The sequence below is a fragment of the Anomaloglossus baeobatrachus genome, chromosome 2, assembly GCF_048569485.1.
Source record: "Anomaloglossus baeobatrachus isolate aAnoBae1 chromosome 2, aAnoBae1.hap1, whole genome shotgun sequence".
Taxonomy (NCBI): Eukaryota; Metazoa; Chordata; class Amphibia; order Anura; family Aromobatidae; genus Anomaloglossus; species Anomaloglossus baeobatrachus.
In genome coordinates this window covers 20,804,489-20,829,992 of record NC_134354.1, presented here as the reverse complement: position 1 = coordinate 20,829,992, position 25,504 = coordinate 20,804,489, and the positions used below count along the sequence as shown (strand labels likewise).

General features: G+C 47.3%; 1 protein-coding gene across 3 annotated transcripts in view; it reads left to right on the top strand.

The window, feature by feature from the left end:
• LOC142290860 (beta-1,4-galactosyltransferase 4-like) overlaps window positions 1-25,504 on the top strand; it is a 107,510-nt gene that overhangs the window by 56,854 nt on the left and 25,152 nt on the right. For all 3 annotated transcript variants that reach the window (XM_075334904.1, XM_075334906.1, XM_075334905.1), the window contains 4 exons: window positions 6,712-7,149; window positions 17,151-17,383; window positions 19,760-19,947; window positions 22,480-22,602. In XM_075334904.1, coding sequence (XP_075191019.1) covers window positions 6,879-7,149; window positions 17,151-17,383; window positions 19,760-19,947; window positions 22,480-22,602 — 815 coding nt within the window. In that variant the 5' untranslated portion in view covers window positions 6,712-6,878. The remainder of the gene's footprint in view (window positions 1-6,711; window positions 7,150-17,150; window positions 17,384-19,759; window positions 19,948-22,479; window positions 22,603-25,504) is intronic.

The following is a 25,504-nucleotide window of genomic DNA, read 5'->3' as shown; positions in this document are numbered from 1 at the left end:
AGTATTTGGTGGCATTGCCCTTACACTGTGTGACTTGGATGAACCTTTGGATCCTTCTACAAGCTTGTCACAATAGTTGGTGGAATTTGGGCCGATTCCTCCTGACAGATCTGGTGTAGCTGAGCCATGTTTGGAGGTCGCCGCTTGCTCCGGCCTTTTCAGCTTTGCCCATACATTTTCAATAGGATTTGAGATCAGGGCTTTGTGATGGCCACTCCAAAACATTGACTTTGTTATCCTTAAGCCACTTTGTAACCAGTTTAGCGGTATGTTTTGGGTCATGGTACATTTGGGAAACCCATTTCTGCCCAAGTTTAAGTTCCTGGCTGATGTCTTCACATGTTCTTCAGTATTGCCACATAATCTTCTTTCCTCATGACTCCATCTATTTTGTGAAGTGCACCAGTCCCTCCTGCAGCAAAACAACCCCACAATATGATGCTGCCGCCCCCGTGTGTCACAGTTGGGATGATGTCCTTAGGCCTCAAAGCTTCTCCCCTTCTTCTTCCAAATGTAACGATGGTCATTATGGCCAAACAGTTCAATTTTAGTTTCGTCAGACCACAGGACATGTCTCCAAAAGTTAAGGTCTTTGTTCCTGTGTGTACTTGTAAACATTAATTTGTTTTTTTTTCTGTTTCTCTTGGCGTAATGGCTTCTTCCTGGCAGAGTGGCCTTTCAGCCCATGTTGATACAGTACTCGTGTCACTGTGGGATAATGACACAATCTTACCAGCTTCCGCCAGCATCTTCACAAGGTCTTTTGCTTTTGTTCTTGGGTTAATATGCACATGTCTGATCAAAGCACAGGACTGTCTCTAATTAACTCAGATGTTGCCAATAAACCTATCACAAGCTTCAATGACATGACATCATCATATGGGCTGTCCCATATTGTTTAAAGGCACAGTACTCTTAAGGCCCCGTTACATGCAACGACGTATCTAACGATATATCGCCGGGGTCACAGATTCCGTGACGCACATCCGACATCATTAGCGACGTTGTTGCGTGTGACACCAACGAGCGTCTGTTAACTATGTAAAATACTCACCAAATCGTCCATCGTTGACACGTCGTTCATTTCAAAATCGTTGATTGTTGAGGACCCAGGTTGTTCGTCGTTCCCGAGGCAGCACACATCGCTACGTGTGACCCCTCGGGAATGACGAACTACAGCTTACCTGCGGCCGCCGGGAATGAGGAAGGAAGGCGGTGAGCAGGATGTTACGTTCCGCTCATCTCCACCCCTCCGCTTCTATTGGGCGGCCGCTTAGTGACGCTGCTGTGACACCGCACAAACCGCCCCCTTAGAAAGGAGGCGGTTCGCCGGCCACAGCGACGTCGCTAGGCAGGTAAGTCCGTGTTACGGCTCCTATCGATATTGTGTGCCACGGGTAGCGATTTGCCCGTGAAGCACAAACGACAGGGGCGGGTATGCTAGCGATATCGCTGCGTGTAAAGCCCCCTTTAGTGTATGGAAACATTTGACTTTGCAGAAAGGAATAAAAATGACTGAAAACATCCTCTCTCTCATTATTCTGGCATTTGGCAAATAGAAATAATGTTGGTTCGTAGTTGACCTAAAATGAGGAAGGTTTATTCTGATTTCATGTCAGATAGTGAGAAAAACATGGAGATGAGTCTTTTTAGACGGGATTAGCCGGGTAAATCGCTGGCATTGTCGCATCTAATGGATGTGACAATTTTGGGCAGCTGTGGACTGCTATTTTTAGGCTGAGGAGGCCCAATAACCATGGGCATTCCCAGGCTGAGAATACCCAGCCCCCAGTTGTCGGCTTTATCTTGGCTGAGTATCACCATGGGGGGATTGCACTCCTTTTTTTTTTTTTTTTTTTAAACTATTTATTTAAATAATTTAAAAAAAGCCGCATGGGGGTCCCTCTTATTTTGATGCACAGCTGGGGACTGCAGCCTGTAGCCGTATGCTTTATCTGCTCTGGGTATCCATATAAAAAGCACACTGTGTCATATTTTTTATTTATTTATTTTTTACACTTTATTCAGGCAGACAGACGGCCTCTGTGAGGGCAACCAATCAGAGATGCCAGCAGTCTGGCTGCAGCCAATCATAGTCGCTGTCACAGATAATGGGCGGGGAAAGCAGTGAATATGTAAGAGATGTAATGAGTGGACCCGGAAACAATGTTAAAGCCGCGCCGCGGAGACAGGTAAGTATGTCCTGGTTTAACCATTTTGATTCCTCCCTTTGTATTTTTTCTTTTTTTTTACAATACTTGGCATGATTACGATGGCTCTGGAAGTGCCCACAGCCTAAAAGCGTGTTGATTGGCTGCTCAGCAATCTTTCAACAAGCTTTATTTGGGTGACAAACCCGCAAAGGAACCGGACACCCAGTCAAAAGTCTCTGTTCATCACTGAACACAAGGTGTTCGGTACGGACACCGAACTTTACAGTTTGGGTTTGCTCATCCCTACTTGTGAGGATCGGAGGTTGCGTGTAGGTAGGAACCGGGAGACTAGGTCACAGATGTATGGAGGAGACAGGTTGTGGATGGCTTTGTATGTCATGGTTAGGGTATTTAACTGGAGTCTTGCGCAATGGGAAGCCAGAGAAGGGTTTGGCAGAGTGGTGAGGCCGGGGAGTAGCGAGGGGAGAGGTGGATTATTCAGGCAGCAGAGTTTAGAATAGATTGTAGAGGTGTGAGCGTTTTACAAGGAAGGCCACAGAGCAGGAGGTTGCAGAAGTCCAGGCGGGAGATGATGAGGGCATGCACTAGTGTTTTGGCTGATTCTTGGTTAAAGAATGTTCGGATCCAGGAAATATTTTTGAGTTGGAGTCAGCAGAAGGTGGAGAGGGCTTGGATGTGTTGCTTGAAGGGAGGAAGCAGAGTTGTAGGTTCCCCCGAGGCAGTGAGCATACGGGACTGGGGAGAGTGAGCAGCCATTGACTTTGATGGATATGTTTTTTGGAGAAGTTGAGTGAGGAGGAGGAGAGATGATGAATTACGTTTTGCCCGTGTTAAATTTTAGAAATGGAGCAGAGAAACAGGATGAAATAGCAGAGAGACATTGTGGGATTCTGATTAGTAACATCAGGTCCAAAGAGGTAGATCTGTGTATCATCAGCGTAGAGATTCTATAGGACTTTATGAGCTGTCCCAGGCCAAAGGTGTAGACGGAGAAGAACTGAACCTTGGTAGACACTGACAGATAGGGGCGAGATGAGGAGTTGGTGTGCAAGTGGGAGATGCTGAATATTCAGTTGGGTAGGTATGAAAAAATCCAAGATAGGGCCAGGTGTGTGATGCCAAGAGGTGAGAGAATCTGTAGTAGGAGGGAATGGTCCACTGTGTCGAAGGAGGAGGACAGGTCCAGGTGGAGGTGGACAAAGTTGTGTCTCTTGGCTTTGGAGGTTAGCTGGTCATTGGTGACTTAAGTTAGGGCAGTTTCAGTGGAGTGATGCGGTTGGCAGCCAGATTGTAGCCAGTCAAAGAGGGAGTAGGTGGAGAGGTATGAGGACAGTTCAAGATGGACATGCTGTTCCAGTAGTTTTGAGGTATTGGGGAGAAGTGATATGGGGCGATAGCTAGATACAGAAGATGAGTCAAGGGAGAACTTTTTGAGGATGGGTGTAATGGAGGCATGTTTCAAACAGGAGGAGAAGACACCAGTTGTTAGTGATAGGTTGAAGAGACAGGTTAGGGTCGGGACGAAGACTGAGAGGAGGTTGGGGATGAGGCGGGACGGGATGCGGTCAAGTGCACAGATGTGAGATGTGATTTGGAGAGAGGAGAGTTGATCTTTGTCATATTGGAGAAGCTGGTTTTGGAGGAAGAAGGCTGAGTAGCTATGATGAGGGGCTGTGGTGATTGTGGGCCAAAGCTTACTCTGATGTTATCAATCTTCTGCTTGAAGAAAGAGTCTTCAGCTGAGATGTGAGGAGAGGGAGGAGGTGCTAGGGTCAGAGGAGAGAATTGAAATTGTTGACTAGTTGTTTATTGTTATGAGAGAAGGAGGATATGAGGGATGAGAAGTAGGTTTGTTTTGCAGCAGTGAGTGTGGCCTTGAAATTTGTGAGGGACTGTTTGGAGATGGAAGTGCTCTCACTCAACTGAGCCCTTTATCACATACACTCAGCAACCCTGGAAGCGCACTTCAATTTTTTAGTCAGGCTGATGTGCCAGGGTTGCCTATTGATTTGTGCGGATTTTGGTATGCTTCCAATTCAAGAGCTGTAGTTATTGTGGTTTTATATAAAGTGGCAGCTGCATTTGTGTCGTGTAAGGAAGCAATGTCTGCAAGAGGGAGAAGGGGCTGAGAAAGTGAGTGAAAATCAAGGTGTTTCAGATTTCTCCGAGGGTGTGTAAGTTGTTGGAGTGGGGGTTGTGTACTTGGAGAGGAGACGGAAGAGAATGTGAGTAAATTGTGGTCAGACAGGGGGAGAGGTGAGTTTGAGAGTTTAGTTAGGTAATTGAGGCTGGTGAAGGCAAAGGTCCAGCGTGTGGCCATCTTTGTGGCTGGTTACGGAAGACCATTGAGTGAGACTGAAGGAGGAAGTAAGTGTTAAAAGTTTAAAGATATATCTGAGCGGGAAGTGTCAAAGGGGATGTTGAAGTCACCCATGATGATGATGGGGATGTCGGTGGAAAGAAATGAAGTAGCCATGTGGTGACGTGGTGAAGAAAGGTGGTGGCTGGCCCTGGGGGTGGGGGGGGCAGTAAATGACAGCCAGTTGGAGCTTAGAGGAGGAGTAGATGCGGACAGAGTGCACCTCAAAAGAGTGGAGAGTAACGGAGGGTGGCAGTGGAATTGGGGTGAAGGAGCAGTTATCTGACAGCCTGAAGAGAAACAACTCCTCCACCGTGGTTATTGCTGGGGCCGGGGGCGTGAGAAATATAATGTCCTGGGAACAATAATTGAGGCTGAACGATGTCACTGGGTGTATCCTCCTGAATTCAGTCCATGTGCGCAGCTCCTGATGATGTCCTACTGCAACGCGATAAAGGGAGGATTATGTAAAAAAGCACATTGTATCACCAACACCATTCAGGGGGCGCAGGGAGAACCAAGAGACGCTCAGAGGGTCCCAAGTAAGGAGCTTTATTCCAAAGCCAGAGAGCACAATTATACAATTATATTTCTTTTATAGTCAGGGGGGCAACATGTGTACTTCTTTTATATTTAGGACACAGTGTGCTTATTTTTGTTCAGGGCACCCATTTTATATATATATATATATATATATATATATATATATATATATATATATATATATATATATACTATCTTCCTGGTGCACTGTGTATATACATTACATTACTGATCTTGAGTTGCATCCTGTATTATACTCCAGAGGTGCACTCACTATTCTGCTGGTGCAGTCGCTGTGTACATACATTACATTACTGATCCTGAGTTACCTCCTGTATTATACTCCAGAGCTGCACTCACTATTCTGCTGGTGCAGTCACTGTGTGCATACATTACATTACTGATCCTGAGTTACCTCCTGTATTATACTCCAGAGCTGCACTCTCTATTCTGCTGGTGCAGTCACTGTGTGCATACATTACATTACTGATCCTGAGTTACCTCCTGTATTATACTCCAGAGCTGCACTCTCTATTCTGCTGGTGCAGTCACTGTGTACATACATTACATTACTGATCCTGAGTTACCTCCTGTATTATACTCCAGAGCTGCACTCACTATTCTGCTGGTGCAGTCACTGTGTACATACATTACTGATCCTGAGTTACCTCCTGTATTATACTCCAGAGCTGCACTCACTATTCTGCTGGTGCAGTCACTGTGTATATACATTACATTACTGATCTTGAGTTGCATCCTGTATTGTACTCCAGAGCTGCACTCACTATTTTGCTGGTGCAGTCACTGTGTACATACATTACATTACTGATCCTGAGTTACCGCCTGTATTATACCCCAGAGCTGCACTCACTATTCTGCTGGCGCAGTCACTGTGTACATACATTACATTACTGATCCTGAGTTACCTCCTGTATTATACTCCAGAGCTGCACTCACTATTCTGTTGGTGCAGTCACTGTGTACATACATTACATTACTGATCCTGAGTTACCTCCTGTATTATACTCCAGAGCTGTGCTCGCTATTCTGCTCATGCAGTCACTGTGCACATACATTACATTACTGATCCTGAGTTACCTCCTGTATTATACTCCAGAGCTGCACTCAGTATTCTGCTGGTGCAGTCACTGTGTACATACATTACATTACTGATCTTGAGTTATCTCCTGTATTATACTCCAGAGCTGTGCTCGCTATTCTGCTCATGCAGTCACTGTGATCCTGAGTTACCGCCTGTATACATTTTGTTCTACACTCTTGTGTAATGTATAGCTTATACCAGCTGTACATCTATTCCGGCTTTCCAATACACTGTGAGCTTCATTGTTAGTCGCCGGTTAAGTGAAAGTTTTTGTAAATAATGAACGCAACGTCTAGATAAGAGATTTTACAGATTACGTTGAACTAAAATCTATCGGGAAGATCTACCATGGAAAGTGATTGTCCTCTTGGACAATAACTAAGCTAAATATTTGCATTCATGGAAATTGTCCACTATGTAGGGCCACCTTAAAGGGATTTTCCCTGTCTTATTGGTTGGCAGGGCTCAGACTCTGGGCAACTCCTCTGATTTCTGTTTGGTTAACCTATATTTATTCCCCTCTATATCTGCAGGTCGGACTCTCCGGGTGACGACTTTGGGATGTGAATCGCTCCAGTCGGCCTTTCAAGAGATGGACGTTCCACGCAAAAGATCGATGAGATGACCTGAAGAAGTCACCGCTGATCTCCGGTCTGTGTTTGCTTTTGGCACCTTTTGGTCCTGAGAAGAAGTTGTAGTAATGGGAATCACCGGCATCATCGGAAACCTCTTGTGCCAGATGCGGTTCCTGCTTTTTATTGCGGTGTGTTTAACGATTGTTGGTTGGGCCAGCTTCTACATGAAGGACAGCACACGCTACACCCCCAAATACAGAACCCCGGTGGAAAACTTCTGGAAGTGTCCGACCTCAGTGAAGAAAACAGAGTACAATAGCCAGCCACCTCTCGTGGAACAGACTTCCCAGAAAGAAGTGGACTTAAAAACCTGCCCTATACTGTCACCAAACCTTCGTAAGTATAGAATTACTAAAAAAAATAGATAAAAATTATTATTGTTTTCTATCGTAGTCAGAATCCCTAGTTGTATGTGTACAGTGGACTGTTCCCACTTGCAGCGCTGAGGAATAGACCACTATTTTCATATTATAGGGGACCCTGACTACGAATTGTTTTGTCTTGTTTCCTAACCTTGATATGTAGCTAAAAAAAAAATGCATTAAGTATATAAATAAGAGTTGTGGAAAAGGTGGATACAGAAGCATTAGAAAGATTTTCTGGGAACGCACATTGATTATTGATCTATTATTGTGAAGGGCTTACATATCTAGAGATGAGAGGTGGACGGGGCGGAGGGGAGCGGGACTGGAACTCTGCTATTATTGAGTAATATAACAGGGTTGGCCATTTATACGGATACACCCAAATAAAATGGGAATGGTTGGTGATATCAACTTCCTGTTTGTGGCTCATTAGTATATGGGAGGGGGGAAACTTTTCAAGATGAGTGGCCATTTTGAAGTCGGCCATTTTGGATCCAACTTTATTTTTTCCAATGGGAAGAGGAACATATAACACATCAAACTTATTGAGAATTTCACAAGAAAAACAATGGTGTGCTTGGTTTTATCATAACATTATTCGTTCACTAGTTATTTACAATTTTATGACCACTGATAAAATGTGTTCAAAGTGCTGCCCATTGTGTTGGATTGTCAATGCAACCCTCTTCTTCCTCTCTTGACAGACAACAGCGCAGAAGAAATGCTAGCATCTAAAGTCATTTGACTGCCTCACTCTTAATTGAACAATCCAAGACCCAGATTATTCAAAGTGGAGCCATATCTTTCTTCCAGGCCCTATTTCTAAGTGTCTTCAGTCAGTGAATACCTGTATCATATCAAAATGGCCATTTTCATACCTGCCCAGTAGCCACGTCACGGCGATCTCATTGATACAGGGTCCTACTCTATCTTACTGCCTCTCTCTAGGTTTTTTAAAACCTATGTGTATGGGGGAAGAGAGACCTGTTACTAAAGGATAATACCCGTCTCAGTCTGCTGCCCGCATCCTCCACCATATGTGAGATATTGCCCTCAAGAGAAGTCGGCACCTCAAAATTAGCACAGGACATAATAGTCAGTTGTATTCCAGATGTGTATTCACGACTCCACTCCATTCACTGTGTGTAACTGCCGGGGACGGCTCAGTACATCCCTACACTATATGTGGCCACTGCGTCATTTTAACGGGTCATTTCAAAACTCTGGTCTCGTTATTGGTTGAGTTCGGGGGCCACAAAAATTAAAATAGTGACTAGTAGTGCAGACATATTTTGGAAGTACCATATTTTTCAGATTATAATACGCACTTTTCCTCCCAAAAATTTGGGAGGAAAATGAGGGGTACGTCTTATAATCCGAATGTTGCTTATCTGGGATGGCGGAGAGTGGTCGCAGGAGCAATGCCGCGAGTACTGTGCTGGAGCTGCGGGCCGATGGGGCTTTGCTATGCTTGAGGGTGCTGTGCTGGGGCTGCAGGTGCTGTGCTGGGGCTGTGCTGCGCTTTTCTGTGCTCGTGGGTGCTGTTTTGGGGCTGTGAATGCTGTGCAGGAGCTAAAGGTGATGTGCTGGGGGCTGCAGGCGCCTTCCTGAAAATGTTGCTGTTGCGGATTTGAAAATAATGCCGCATGGAGTCGGGGCATGCGCAGATAGAGCTCTTGGCTCACGCGCCACCTCCGGGCGCAATTTTTCAGTCCACTGCTGGGAGATCAATGGGCCGAAGGCAGTGCATGCGCATATGAGCTCTTGAGCCGAGAGCTCCATCTGCGCATCGCCGACATTTTCAGGATGACGCCTGCAGCCCCAGCACAGCATAGTGCCCTCGGCCTGCAGCTCCAGCACAGCATAGTGCCCTCGGCCTGCAGCTCCAGCACAGCATAGTGCCCTCGGCCTGCAGCTCCAGCACAGCATAGTGCCCTCGGCCTGCAGCTCCAGCACAGCATAGTGCCCTCGGCCTGCAGCTCCAGCACAGCATAGTGCCCTCGGCCTGCAGCTCCAGCACAGCATAGTGCCCTCGGCCTGCAGCTCCAGCACAGCATAGTGCCCTCTGCCTGCAGCTCCAGCACAGCATAGTGCCCTCGGCCTGCAGCTCCAGCACAGCATAGTGCCCTCGGCCTGCAGCTCCGGCATTCCGCCTCCTGTGACCCAGATCCACCATCACTGCTGCCCGCTCCCGGTATGACACCATCGTATTGTGGGATGGAGCCCTTTTTTTACCTTTTTTTTTTTTTTCACTTCTTTGAGGTGCATATTATAAACCAAAAATACAATATCTATCACACAACCAGGATTTATTGTGGTTGGAAATCGAAAAATGGACCTGGCTAGTGGAGTCAGAAGAAAGGAATGGTCCAGCCTATGTTGACGAGATGGTTATAAAAAAATGGAAAACTCCGGCATGGTATGGTATGGTAGCCTGCAGTTTATAGTGTGTAGCTGGGTATACGCTACCTGATTTCTGCCCATAAAGAGCTACGGTCGACAGTCAATTGTCAGTAATTTTAAGACAATTTTACACCAACCAATGTAAAGTGTATATCGAATAATTGCTGATCTATTCGTCCTTCCTTCATACAGTTAGGATATTACTTCCATGTCATGACAAATCTAAGAATTGGTTCTCTGTTTTGTATTAGGCAGCACCTAATTGTTGGGTGAGTTCTGATCTTTAGTGATCCCACCACTTTGGATTTATCCTTATAAACTTCCAAATGTAGAAGGATTGAGGCCTCCTACCGCTACTAACAAAAACAGATGCCATAATCACGTATATGGAACTCCTAAATGTATAGAACCTACAAAATATGGAGTGTATGAGTCCCAAATAAGATAAAGAAATATGTATAATAAATATCACATTTTGTTTACATTTCATATACAGTATATAAAAATGACAACATCCAAAAAATAATAAAATATGTATAATTAGATCAGTGGTGAAGACACAAAAGAGATGGAAAAGAACACATACAAGGTAAAAATATGTAAAGGTGGCTCAAATGATTAATACACCGCTGGAAAAGGTAAGTAAATATGTGTATATGCATGCACAACGGCGTGGTATAGAGTGCATACACTGGTACAATGGAAACATCCTCTGATGGTTAGCGCACATTTAGTAACGTAGTCAATGAACAGAAAGAAAAAGGCAAAGAGGAAGACCAGCAACCCGATGGCTTGATACAATCAAGAAAATGGTGGACAAGACGCTAGTGGACCTCTCTAGGCGGAGAAGACGCTAGTGGACCTCTCTAGGCGGAGAAGACGCTAGTGGACCTCTCTAGGCGGAGAAGACGCTAGTGGACCTATCTAGGCAGAGAAGACGCTAGCGGACCTATCTAGGCGGAGAAGACGCTAGTGGACCTATCTAGGCAGAGAAGACGCTAGCGGACCTATCTAGGCGGAGAAGACGCTAGTGGACCTATCTAGGCGGAGAAGACGCTAGTGGACCTATCTAGGTGGAGAAGACACTAGTGGACCTATCTAGGCAGAGAAGACGCTAGTGGACCTATCTAGGCGGAGAAGACGCTAGTGGACCTATCTAGGCGGAGAAGACGCTAGCACACCTATCTAGGCGGAGAAGAAGCTAGTGGACCTATCTAGGCTGAGAAGACCCTGGTGGACCTATCTAGGCGGAGAATACGCTAGTGGACCTCTCTAGGCGGAGAAGACGCTAGTGGACCTCTCTAGGCGGAGAAGACGCTAGTGGACCTCTCTAGGCGGAGAAGACGCTAGTGGACCTATCTAGGCGGAGAAGACGCTAGCGGACCTATCTAGGCGGAGAAGACCCTGGTGGACCTATCTAGGCAGAGAAGAAGCTAGTGGACCTATCTAGGCGGAGTAGACCCTGGTGGACCTCTCTAGGTGGAAAAGACGCTAGTGGACCTCTCTAGGTGGAGAAGACGCTAGCGGACCTATCTAGGCGGAGAAGATGCTAGTGGACCTCTCTAGGCGGAGAAGACGCTAGTGGACCTATCTAGGCTTGCACAAGATAGATCTTCCTACAGAGTGTTCATCCATCAAATCACCATGGCTCGAGATCACGCTGAAGGCTGTTAATGACGACAATGATGTTGATGATAGGAACAGAGTCTAAAGATAGTGAAAGCAAGTACCAGACAGTAGTATATATAAAGTTAATTGCCAGATAGCGAAGGACAGGGGGCTCACACAAGGTGACGTTAGGTTATCCATCATCTCTGGATTACTCCTGATAATGGAGATGCCCGAGTCCCATGACTTACTATTCTCCTGACCACAGATAATCTGTTTCCCCATCCTTAGGGAAGGAAGGGGCAGGAGTGTGATGGCAACACAAATACAGGCAGGAAAAAAAATCTAAATTCTGACACACTGCAAATTCACAGGAACAAACAGTGAGAACTAAGGAGAAAAGCAAGAGAAGGAAGGCAGCAACAAAATGACAACAAGGATTAACCACACCTCACAACCGCTACAACCAGTCAGTAAGGCTGGATCACAACACCTCATCAGACCAATATAGAAAAGCTATAGCTGGCACTAAAGGAAATGTCCAGCTAGCATATATAGGGGAGGAATGAATGTGACTGGCTCCCCCACAGCATGTGATCAAAGGAGATTAACAAGCAGCACAGCAGAGTTTAACTCTTGCTAGCCTGTCGACACCCAAGTCTGCTTGCGCTGATCGTAGACATCAGAGAAGTTATCATGCAGCGTGCCAGGATCTGTAATCTCCATAGATCCTGACAGTCAGCTATGTTTGTAACACAAAATTATTATGGACAGGATAGTAGGAACAAGTTATAGTAATGACCTTAATAGGGTTATAAATGTTCACTAACAGCAAATAGACACAAAATAATTTCAATAAGGACCTCAGACAGAGGAATCTTATCAACAACATAGTAGATGATCCACATCCAGTATTCTTTCCATTACTTGTTGGTATTTGCCTCCATAAATGACTTCACTAAATCATTAGTAAAGGCCAAAGATTATAACCGTACAGTCCGATGTCTCTTCAGGTCCTCCTTTGCTCACAGTTCAATCAATATTTGTCAAGACCACATTAGCACCGACGTCTCTGCAGACATGCCGACTTACTCACCGGTTTGTCCGGGTTGCGTCCTCCCCAGTCATCCACGTGTGCTGCTGCCTCCTTCTCTTCGTGCCCCTGTACATGCTGCACAGGGTTATCGGGAGTGCACCTAAGACGCGCGCGCACTGTCCCTCCTCTTAACCCCTTAACGACCTTGGACGTACTGAGTACGTCATGGTGACATGGTGCTAAACGACCCATGACGTACTCAGTACGTCATGGCGAAATCGCGGTCCCGGAGCCCCGGGGAGTGAAATTTATTTACTTAAACGGTAGATTCGGGAAGGAGGGGACCTCTGCCTGACCTCAGGAGGGGTGGTGCCTCCTTCCCGAACCTACAGAGGCTGTGATTGGCTGACGAACGCCGCTCAGCCAATTACAGCCACTGTAATGTTCCAGCCATTGAAAATGGCTGGAACATTAAAATCCAGCCCTGATCAGTGCTGCTGTAGCACTGGCCTTTGGCTGGAGCTGGGTGATCGATGCTTCACCCGCCCCCAGCTCTGATTGGAGAGACCGGTCTTGTGACCGCTCTCTCCAATCAATGTGGATCTGCGGCCTGTGACCGTCCCTGGAAGCCGAGGAGAGCGGTAAGTTGCTGTCCCCGCCGCCCGCCCCTGTCCCCGATCGCCCCGCCGCTGCTCCCGATCCACCGCTGTCCCCGCCGCTGTCTCCGATCGCCCCGCCGCTGCTTCCGATCCACCGCTGTCCCCGGCGCCATGCTCCCGCTCCACCGCTGTCCCCACCGCTGCTCCCGATGCACCGCTGTCCCCGCCTCTGTCTCCGATCGCCCCGCCATGCTCCCGCTCCATCGCTGTCCCCGCCGCTGTCTCCGATCGCCCCGGCGCCATGCTCCCGCTCCACCGCTGTCCCCGCCGCTGTCTCCGATCGCCCCGCCATGCTCCCGCTCCACCGCTGTCTCCGATCGCCCCGGCGCCATGCTCCCGCTCCACCGCTGTCCCCGCCGCTGTCTCCGATCGCCCCGCCATGCTCCCGCTCCACCGCTGTCCCCGCCGCTGTCTCCGATCGCCCCGGCGCCATGCTCCCGCTCCACCGCTGTCCCCGCCGCTGTCTCCGATCGCCCCGCCATGCTCCCGCTCCACCGCTGTCCCCGCCGCTGTCTCCGATCGCCCCGGCGCCATGCTCCCGCTCCACCGCTGTCCCCGCCGCTGTCTCCGATCGCCCCACCATGCTCCCGCTCCACCGCTGTCCCCGCCGCTGTCTCCGATCGCCCCGGCGCCATGCTCCCGCTCCACCGCTGTCCCCGCCGCCGCTCCCGATCCACCGCTGTCCCCGCCGCCATGCTCGCCACTGTCCCCGCCGCCGTCGCACCCACCTTTTTCAGCCGCTGCTGCCCCCGAATCGGCCCCCACTGTTCCCGATCGGCGGCCGCCGCCGCCGCCTCCTTCATCGGCTGCCCCTTCTCCATCGCCACACCTCCTATCCCTCCATGTGCTGCAAGCCACCCTCCCCCCACGTGGGGGGAGGGTGGCTTGCAGCACATGTGGGGGGAGGGTGGCTTGCAGCACATGTGGGGGGAGGGTGGCTGGCTTGCAGCACATGTGGGGGGGTGGCTGGCTTGCAGCACATGTGGGGGGAGGGTGGCTGGCTTGCAGCACATGTGGGGGAGGGTGGCTGGCTTGCAGCACATGTGGGGGGAGGGTGGCTGGCTTGCAGCACATGTGCTGCAAGCCACCCTCCCCCCACATGTGCTGCAAGCCAGCCACCCTCCCCATACATGTGCTGCAAGCCACCCTCCCCCTACATGTGCTGCAAGCCACCCTCCCCCCCGGGGGCCCCCCCTCCTCCATGTGCGATCTCTCTCTCCCATCAGACTCTGCCCCCCTCCCCGATCTGCTGCCTGCTCTGTCCCATTTTCCATCTACTGCCCCCTCTCACCCTCCTCGATCTGTTGCCTCCTTCATCTGCTGCCTCTTCTGTCTGCTGTGATCCTGCTGCCTAGATCCATCCTGTAAGGTAGGTATCCCCATCTCACCTCCCCCCCCATCCTCTGCCGCTCCTCCATCCGCTGCGCCATTTCCCATCCATCCGCTGTGCCATTTCCCATCATCCATCCGCTGCGCCCTTTCCCATCCTCTGCCGCTCCTCCATCCGCTGCGCCCTTTCCCATCCTCTGCCGCTCCTCCACCCGCTGCGCCCTTTCCCATCTTCCATCCGCTGCGCCCTTTCTCATCTGCCGCCCCGCCCTCTCGCATCGCATTATCCAGCGCAGTTGCTCGCTTCCAGACTGCAGTGGATGATGCGATGCGAGACTCGTGCATTGCTCTCACGTTTGGCACTGGTCTTGGCAGGCGCTCATTTTTTTTTTTTTTTTTCTACTGATGTCTGTATTTTTTATTTCGCCAAACTAATTTTTTTTGTATGGGGGTGGGTCTAGTTTCCAAAATGGGATCACATGTGGGGGAGCTCCATTGTTTAGGCACCTCAGGGGGTCTCCAAATGAAACATGGCGTCTGCTAATAATTCCAATCAATTTTACTGTGAAATGGCGCTCCTTCTCTTCTGAGCCCCGCCGTACGCCCAAACAATTGATTTCCACCACATATGAGGTATCGTCGTACTCAGGAGAAATTGCACAATACATTTTATGGTGCATTTTTTCCTGATACCCTTGTGGAAAAAAAAGCTACCTGTTTGAAAAAACAATTTTGTGGTAAAAAAAATAAAATATTTTCACGGCTGAACATTACAAACGTTTGTGAAGCCTCCAGGGGTTCAAAGTGCTCCCTAAACAGCTAGATAAATTCCATGAGGGGTCTAGTTTCCAAAATGGGGTCAATTGTGGGGGAGCTCCATTGTTTAGGCACTTCAGGGGGGTCTCCAAACGCAACATGGCGTCCGCTAATAATTCCAACCAATTTTGCTGTGAAATGGCGCTCCTTGCCTTCCGAGTCCTGCCGTGCGCCCAAACATTTGATTTCCACCACATATGGGGTATCTGCGTACTCAGGAGAAAATGCACAATACATTTTATGGTGCATTTTTTCCTGATACCCTTGTGATAAAAAAAGCTACCTGGTTGAAGCAACAGTTTTGTGGTAAAAAAAAAATTTTTTCTTTTCACGGCTCAACGTTATAAACTTCTGTGAAGCCCCCAGGGGTTCAAAGTGCACATCAAACATCTAGAAAAAATATTTGAGGGCTCTAGTTTCCAAAATGGGGTCACTTATGGGGGAGCTCCATTGTTTAGGCACCTCAGGGAGTCTTCAAACCCGACATGGTGTCCGCTAATGAGTGCAGCTAATTTTGCACTCAAAAATTCAAATGGCGCTCCTTGCCTTCCGAGTCCTGCTGTGTGCCCAAACATTTGATTACCACCACATATGGGGTATCTGCGTACTCAGGAGAAAATGCACGATACATTTTATGATGCATTTTTCCTGATACCCTTGTGAAAATACTAATTTTTATGGCTAAAGTAACATTTTTGTGTTAAAAAAGTAAAATTTTCATTTTTTCGTCTACATTGCTTTGGTTGCTGTGAAGCTCCTAAAGGGTTAATAAACTTCTTGGATGTGGTTTTGAGCAGAGTGAGGGGTGCAGATTTTAGAATTGGGTCACTTTTGGGTATTTTCTGTCGCCTAGGTTTCTCAAATCACTCCAAATGTGATGTGGTACCTAAACAATTTTTTTTTGTAAATTTTGTTGGAAAAATGAGAAATTGGTGATGAACTTTGACCCCTTCTAACTTCCTAACGGAATTTTTTTTTTTTTCAATTGCGCTGGTGTAAAGTAGACATGTGGGAAATGTTATTTAGTAACTTTTTTGTGTGACACATCTCTCAGATTTATGGGCATAAAATTTCAAATTTTGAAAATTGCAAAATTTTCAAAATTTTCGCCAAATTTCCGAAATTTTCACAAATAATCGCAAAACATATCGGCCTAAATTTACCACTGACATGAAGTACAATATGTCACGAAAAAACAATCTCAGAATCGCCAGGATCCGTTGAAGTGTTCCAGAGTTATAACCTGTCAAAGTGACACTGGTCAGAATTGCAAAAAATGGCCGGGTCTTTAAGGTGAAAACAGGCTGGGGGCTGAAGGGGTTAAAGGGCTAGCAGGCTATTTCCAGCGTATTTAAGGCATCCTCCCATTAGGGGAGGTGCCTGCACAATGCTTCTAGTTAGTCAGTCTCCAGTCTGCTACCTAGCTAGTTGTCAGGTCCTGATCTACTATCCCATTATCCCTGTGTCCGTCTCCAGTACCTGCTTTCCCATATCTGTCTATCCCTGCCTGTACCTGTCTATTTCTGAGTCCGTCACCTGTTCTGGGGGTCAGCTGCTACAGTCCCGGTCACTGCCCTGGGTGTGATTCCTGGTGTCCACCTCGCAGTGGGCGCTTAGTCAAGCCCCTCCCACTAAGGGGTAATCCCGGTTCCCCCCTGTGGTCCAGTGTGTCCAATAATCCCGCTTGCTGTCTCTACATTGGCCGTGAGCGTTACAATCACATTACTGTACATATATTGTGGCCTTACTCCATATTCTTCTGCCTCGACGCGTTTCCCCCCTGAAATAATGTGCTTCCTCAGGAGGATAAATAATATAGCTAAGTCCACAATGTCGACATCCATGGGTATATCATAGAGACCCTTCAGAATCCCTCTCAATCATTTTATAGGGGGATAATACTCCCATCCTTGCTCACATATAATATCATCTCAGCCACATAACCCCTTGTAGCCAATGTATATACTGTGCAAGACATCATATAGACAGGAAAACGGTCTTATGTGATGGATGCACAGCGGGACGTATAGGTGCGGCTTGTAGTCGGGATAGCGGATCAGTAGGACAGAGGAGGGTTTGTTAACTTTTTTTTTTTATTATTTATTTATTTTTTAATTACAGAGGGGGTTGTGCCGCTGATGTTTCAACCAAACCTCACGTTAGCGGATGTGGAGAAAAAGTTTCCTATGATGAGCGACGGCCATTACCAACCAGAGACCTGCCGAGCCCAACAGAAAGTAGCCATTCTGATCCCGTACCGGAATCGGGAGAGGCATCTCCTGTACCTGCTGGATAACTTACTCCCCTTCCTCCAGAGGCAGCAGCTGGACTACGCCATTTACATCATTAATCAGGTGGGAAAATGTAGTACAGGTGTGAACTATCAGCAATTATGTTGGTTGTTAGTGGAGACAAGCTTGCTGATTGTTTCCATGCTTAATAAGCAGGGGATGCAGGGAGATTTCAGTTGTGTTTTTGTCATGGCGTGATAGGGGATAACAGGGGAGCAGGGCTCCTAAACTGGCCCTCGGGCTAGCGGACCCTAGCTGTCCCTACTCCCAGAGATACGTCTAATGGTGATGATGTCTGGGCCGCCTTCCTTACCCTGCTCCTGGCCAGCCCTGACCTAATACCCCCTGTTATGATTCAGGGACCGAGAAGGATCAAAAAATGCAGAATCCCAAATAGTAACATAGTGGCTGGAACCTTAACAGATTGCAGACCTAATCCTGACACACAACCAGAAGTTGTCGTGGGACGAGCCTACAATGACCTAGTCGTCTCGACACAGCCGGAGACCTAAATATTCTCACAAATAGAGATATAAGAAAGCTAATCTGCCTCGGAGAAGCCCCCAAAGATAGATAGATAGCCCCCCACATGTAAAGGCTACGGTGATATAGAAAAACACAATACAAAGCTAGAAAAGACAGAGTCAGCAAAGGTGAGGCCCAAACTATCTTTATAAGAAAGGATAGGAAGGAGCACTGTCTGCAACCGTAAAAAAAACCCTAATATATACCAGTACTTCTGATATGGAAAAATCCTGAGGTCACAAAACCTCTCCCCCACTGTATCGGCACACAAATGTTACTGGGATCCAAAAACACTAATACAGATGAGAAACTGAATTAATACCAAGCATGATAAACACAATAACTTGCAGAATCATGGAGCTAAGTATACAGACACTCCCAGCAGGGAAAGATCCCATTCCACTAAGAACTCCACACAGACAAAATAGGAATCAAGCATTAGTATCAAAGCAGAAAAAAAGCAACAAGAAAGTGGAAAACAAACATCAGAGGTACAAAGACCACTTATCTGAGAGGAGTTCTGGTAGTGAGCAGGGCTGGTTACAGAATGTCCTTAACACACAGGAAACCATTGAGCACCGGCAAGTAACAACAGAAAACTACTCAGTTATATAGTCCCAATCTGACCCTGATTGCCAGTCCTCTACAGGTGTGTGGCTTTCATTCCACAAATCAACTGCACCGCCAGCACTGACCACAAGAGGGAGCCCCAAACTAGAAAACGTATTCACAACAACCCCCTCTCCACCACCCCAGGGGAAGACTGGAACAGGAGTGGTGAACCCACAGATGTGGACAAACACAAAACTCGATCACACAACTAGTACATATGGAGATATAAGACAATATGTGATCAGGAGGAAATAAAGAGCAGGGTGGAAATAATCAGGCAATGAGAGGATTTCCACAGCACACCAAGTAGCACACAGTAAATTACCACCAATTGGAACACAACAGCACATGGACCAGGTAAGCAAAAGCTATAAATCGGCATGGGAAGACAGATTCCTCCATCTTAAAAAGGGAAGTACCTGTGATAGGTCTCCCACAACATGTGATCCAAAAGGTAATCAGCAAGGCTAGCAGAAATTAACAACTTCTAGTCCAATCACTAATGAGCACATAGCTGGTTAACGCCCAAACCTGTCTGTGTAACTGTCACAGGTGACAGAGAGTTATGTGGTTCCTGGCAATAGAAGGTCACAGCGTTTGGCTGCGCAAAATGCTCCCTGAGTTTCTGTTGTTCATGCTGTTAGTATTCATTGTACTAAGTAGCTTCCCTGCTGGATTTTCATCTATTCCCCTTTAGGACCCAGCAGAGCTTTCATTCCATCCAACTTATTATTATCAGTATTTTCCTTGTGCTTAAATACTCCCATCTTTCCTGGACTGATGCTGGTAATATTATCCAGTTCATTCAGCTCTGGTTGCAAGCAGGTGGCTTGTACTCATCTGTGGTATTGTTGCTGTAACTTTGCTGAACGTCTACCTGATAAGTTGTTCATGCTTTTTCCCCCTGTGTCTCCTCCTTGTGTTGTCTATAGTGTTTAGTGGGGTTAGCGAGGAGCTCATCCCACCCGTTCCCTATTTAGGCCCAGCACTAGGGACACTGAGGGTTAGGTATCCTGCTCGGTGCATAGATGTGGAACCTATGTAGGGTGGTGAGGGACCCCAGGGACCAGCGGTAGGTTTGGTCAGGAGTCGCCATCTCCCCCTTCCCTTAACACAGGGTTTCCCTTCCCTTTCGCTAGATACTTTCCCGTACCTAGCGTGACATCAACTCAGAAGCACCAGAGAAAGCATAGAGTGGAGTGTCAGGGTCTGTAGTCTGAACAGCGTCTGATGCCGCTATGACCGCCGTGAGGTTAAAGCCTAACACCATGTGACAGTTTTATGTCTTTCTATGTCCCGAAGGCTGGAGATGTGACCTTTAACCGAGCCAAGCTACTGAACATTGGGTATTTGGAGGCATTAAAAGAGGAGAATTGGGACTGCTTTATATTCCACGACGTGGACTTGGTCCCGGAGAACGACTATAACACTTACCTCTGCGACAGTGAACCCAAACACCTGGTGGTGGGCCGAAATGCCACCGGATACAGGTAACGAGGAAATGTCTCCGCACATTCTCATGTGTCAAGGAGTTGTTCTTTCTGCAAGAAGTTTGTCTGTCGTATGTCACCAGATGGTTAGAAAAACACAGATACTTTTTCTTCTTCATGGTCTTAACTGTAAAGCCATAGCGTAAGAAAAAAAAAAACAACACAAGTTATAAAGCAAAGTTTGGAATGTAGAGTCGATGAGGAGATAGTCGTCTACTGACTGTCTCCATTATACACAATCGGTAATAGAGAAGTAAAAAAAGCAAACAAAACACTTCATAAATATATAGAACAATATCGCTGATAGATTTCTTGATGATCTTTATAGCAGTCAGGGCTCAGGCTTTCTGACACTGAACTCCAAGTACTAGATAAACAGAAAGCAAAATGATAAAATTCTTCCTGCCTGGTGCAACCACTAGGGGGAGCTTGCGGCATACTGGTTTATTATTGAGGTCCATGTATGAGCAATGAGCAGTATGCAGTGAGCTCCCTCTACTGGTGCATGCAAGTAGCCAGATAGTATTATTGTAGTGGGGGCGGGTCTTTGTCTCCACAGGAAATGGGGGCGGGTCTTTGGTGCTCTACAATAAGTGGGGGCGGTTCTTTGTCTCTCTACAAATAACTGTTTTTAGCGCCTTTGTTGGCTGCCGTCAGTGTTTTCTCTGGCTGGTCTCCCCAAGATCAATGATTGTTTTGTCTTGCTAGTCTATTAGACATTGCTCCCACCTGGCTAGAATCCTACTCCACACTGATGAGGGGCAACACCCTGAAACAGCTGTCTGTGGATGAATACCCGGCCTTGGTATTTCCCTTGTCATATCTTTGGACTCGTCAAAGAGTTGGATATTGACTAAAAGGGCCACTTAATATGGTGGTTATGGTGGTCTCCTAAAAAGAGCCACTCCTTGGCTAGGTCCTTCCCGGCGGGATATCTGGCTATTTTCTGTGTCGAGACTCCTAACAGAGGCTCCACGGACCTTTTTCAATTTACAATAAGTGGGGGCGGTTCTTTGTCTCTCTATAGGAAGTGGGGTGGGTCTTTCTCTCTACAATAAGTGGGGGTGGGTCTTTCTCTCTCTACAGGAAGTGGGGGCTGGTCTTTCTCTCTACAATAAGTGGAGGTGGTTCTTTGTCTCTCTACAATAAGTGGGGGCGGTTCTTTGTCTCTCTACAGGAAGTGGGGGCGGGTCTTTCTCTCTACAAGAAGTGGAGGTGGTTCTTTGTCTCTCTACAATAAGTGGTGGCGGGTCTTTCTCACTAGAGGAAGTGGGGGCGGGTCTTTCTCTCTACAATAAGTGGAGGTGGTTCTTTGTCTCTCTACAATAAGTGGGGGCGGTTCTTTTTCTCTCTACAATAAGTGGTGGCGGGTCTTTCTCACTAGAGGAAGTGGGGGCGGGTCTTTCTCTCTACAATAAGAGGAGGTGGTTCTTTGTCTCTCTACAATAAGTGGTGGCGGGTCTTTGTCTCTCTACAATAAGTGGTGGCGGGTCTTTCTCACTAGAGGAAGTGGGGGCAGGTCTTTCTCTCTACAATAAGTGGAGGTGGTTCTTTGTCTCTCTACAATAAGTGGGGGCGGTTCTTTGTCTCTCTACAATAAGTGGTGGCGGGTCTTTCTCACTAGAGGAAGTGGGGGCGGGTCTTTCTCTCTACAATAAGAGGAGGTGGTTCTTTGTCTCTCTACAATAAGTGGTGGCGGGTCTTTCTCTCTAAAATAAGTGGAGGTGGTTGTCTCTTTACAATAAGTGGTGGCGGGTCTTTCTCTCTAAAATAAGTGGAGGTGGTTGTCTCTTTACAATAAGTGGGGGCAGGTCTTTCTCTCTACAATAAGAGGAGGTGGTTCTTTGTCTCTCTATAATAAGTGGGGGCAGGTCTTTCTCTCTACAATAAGAGGAGGTGGTTCTTTGTCTCTCTATAATAAGTGGGGGCGGGTCTTTATCTCTACAAGAAGTGGGGGCGGGTCTTTATCTCTACAGGAAGTGGGGGCGGGTCTTTATCTCTACAGGAAGTGGGGGCAGGTCTTTGTTTCTCTACAGGAAGTGGTGGCAGGTCTTTGTTTCTCTACAGGAAGTGGGGGCAGGTCTTTGTTTCTCTACAGGAAGTGGGGGCAGGTCTTTATTTTTCTACAGGAAGTGGTGGCAGGTCTTTGTTTCTCTACAGGAAGTGGTACCTGGCAGGTCTTTGTTTCTCTACAGGAAGTGGTGGCTGGCAGGTCTTTGTTTCTCTACAGGAAGTGGTGGCAGGTCTTTGTCTCTACAGGAAGTGGTGGCAGGTCTTTGTTTCTCTACAGGAAGTGGTGGTAGGTCTTTGTTTCTCTACAGGAAGTGGTGGCAGGTCTTTATTTTTCTACAGGAAGTGGTGGCGGGTCTTTGTTTTTCTACAGGAAGGCAGCAAGACCATGCTTCTCTGAGTGAGATTTGAAGCTCTGTATCAAAACATTGGAGTTTGTTAAATTGGGATGTAGGTTCTCAACTTTGTGCCTATTCTTACTCAGTGGATTGTTCCCTCTAACCACATCCATTCTTCCTCCAGGTTGAGGTATAAGGGTTACTTCGGAGGCGTCACTGCCATGACCCGGAAACAGATTGCCAAGGTGAACGGCTATTCCAACCACTACTGGGGTTGGGGTGGTGAGGACGATGACTTGTACTACAGGTAAAGTCTCCAGAGCTATATTGTCTTCTTCCTCTATAGAAAGGATTAGCGCACACACAACTCTCCTAAGGAATTCTTGATGCAGTTTTATGTGTGAATAGAGAAGAAAAAGTTGTGTATATAAAAAGACTGGAATGCCCCTTTAAGCAGGATTGTAGTCCCCCTGACAAAAAAGGGCAGGGCTTTATTTGTGCGCGTGCTCATAAAGATAAAGGGTGTGATTATGTAGATTGATACAGAAGGTTTTCTGTGATTTTTATGTTTTAGGTTTAGATACATGGATTGATGCCCTGTATTTGCCCCTTTTGTCACTGGCGCCCCTGAATGATTGGGACTGAGAGGCCCTTCTTTTTCATATGCTAGTTTGCCACATGAAGCTGTAATCATGTGACAGCCATGTTTCCCATAATAGACATCACTTGCGTCAAGCAAAGCGCCTGCGCAACATTTCACAAACCAACATTGCACTCAGTAGATCAGTGATAAAACCGCTATACTCTGATCCTTTGTCTTTAATGGTTGTGTTATAAGTTAAAAGTCTTATAATATAAAAAGGTCTAAAAAGCAACTCAAACTGTTACCTTTGTTTGGCAACAATATTGATTTATGGCCCTTGAAAAGTTATGGCAGTATTATAGTAGTTATATTCTTGTACATAGGGGCAGTATTATAGTAGTTAGAATCTTGTACATAGGGGCAGTATTATAGTAGTTATATTCTTGTACATAGGGGCAGTATTATAGTAGTTATATTCTTGTACATAGGGGCAGTATTATAGTAGTTATATTCTTGTATATAGGGGGCAGTATTATAGTAGTTATATTCTTGTACATAGGAGCATAGAATATAAGTACTATAATACTGTCCCATGTACAAGAATATAACTACTATAATACTGCTCTTATGTACAAGAATATAACTACTATAATACTGCCCCCTATGTACAAGAATATAACTACAATAATACTGCCCCCTATATACAAGAATATAACTACTATAATACTGCCCCTATGTACAAGAATATAACTACTATAATACTGCCCCTATGTACAAGAATATAACTACTATAATACTGCCCCTATGTACAAGAATATAACTACTATAATACTGCCCCTATGTACAAGAATATATCTACTATAATACTGCCCCCTATATACAAGAATATAGCATATAATACTGCCCCTATGTACAAGAATATAACTACTATAATACTGCCCTCTATGTACAAGAATATAACTACTATAATACTGCCCCTATGTACAAGAATATATTTCTTCATCGTTCCTTATGGGAGACCCAGGCCATGGGTGTATAGCTTCTGCCTCCGGAGGACACACAAAGTACTACACTCAAAAGTGTAGCTCCTCCCTCCGAGCATATACACCCCCTGGATGACCAAATCTAGCCAGTTCAATGCTTTGTGTTCAGGAGGCACACATCCACACATGCATTCTCATCTGATTTTGATTTTTGGAAAGAGTTTGAAGAAAAGCGGGTCCAATCCTGGACTCCCGGCATGTCCCTTCTCACCCCACTGTGTCGGCGGTGTTGTTAAGGTTGATTTCAAGGCTGGAGCCTTACATGCCGTGCTCCTTCACCATCCCTCGGGCTCTGGCTTGAAGTGGGAGCCAGCACGGTTCTCCCTGCCTTGCAGGAGACCGGTCTCCATCCGCAGCCCTTTCAGGATCCTGCCGGACGGAGCACTCATCCCTTAGGGACCTGGCCCTGCGTCTCACAAGCTAAGTATCTGAGACGTTATTATCCGGGGGTCCCTTGTACTTTATTGTTGGGGAGAGTGTGCTGTGTATGTATTCTGACATTTCCGGCCGGTTCTCTGGTTTTCACCAGAGAACCGCGCCGATGGTGCCTGCTTGCCGGCCGCATCGTTAAATTTAGGCCCCGGCTTCGCCTGAGGCCTAGTTTCGTTTTCACTGCCCCTGCATGCCAATCATGCAGAGGGACAGTGCGGCTCCGCCCAGCGGCCGTTCGGCTCAGCAGAGGGACACTCCTCTCTGAGGAAATGTTTCCCTTCCCTGTATATCTCCTTGGCCCTCGGGATCCCGCTCTTACAGTAGGCCCCGCTCCCTCTCCTCGCTCCGGCTTGGGCAGAAGCGCCATTTTATCAGCGTTCTTATGTCAGCACAGCGATCGGCGCTGGCTGCAGTATCTCTCTGGGGGTCCTGGCTGTGGGATCTGGAGGGGATAGAGAGGGGTTGGCAGAAGGTCAGACAGTATGGCAAGCCACAACCTCCGGTTGTGGACCTGCTTATATTATATACTCTGCTTATATACTCTGCTGGGGGTCATTCTGACTCAGAGCCCCCACTTCAGCAGCATGTCTCACACGAGCAGCAAGGCTGCAAGGCTGTACTCAATATGCACTGCATGTAGGCTCCTACTGCCTAACCACATTGTGATGCCTGCTCTAACATGGTGGTGCCTCAGCCTGGAGTCTCATCCCCAGTGGTTCCTCCGGCTGCTCCGGCTCCGGTGGCTGAACCCCCGGCTTGGGCAGAGTCCTTCTCTCCATGGGACAACTGTCCCGGACTCTGCTGAGCATGCATCAGCCCCCTTCTCAGGGCGCTTCTGCTGCTACGGCTGGCTCAGCAAAGCTCACAGAGGATTCTCCATCTGGTCTCAGACCCCGTCCTCCTAAAAGGAGACGCAGGGTCCCCTCTCCTTCCTCGTCCCGCGGCTCTGATTCACGAGCTGACTCGCGGGACGAGGAGGATGCCTTTACTGGGGGCTCGGACGCTACCTCCATGTACCCCATTGATCTGCCCGAAGGTGACGCAGATGCTAGTGATTTGATTGCGTCCATTAATTTTGTACTGGACCTCAATCCGCCTGTATCAGAGGAGCAACCCTCTCTGGCAAGAAAGCACCAGTTTACCTTGCCCAA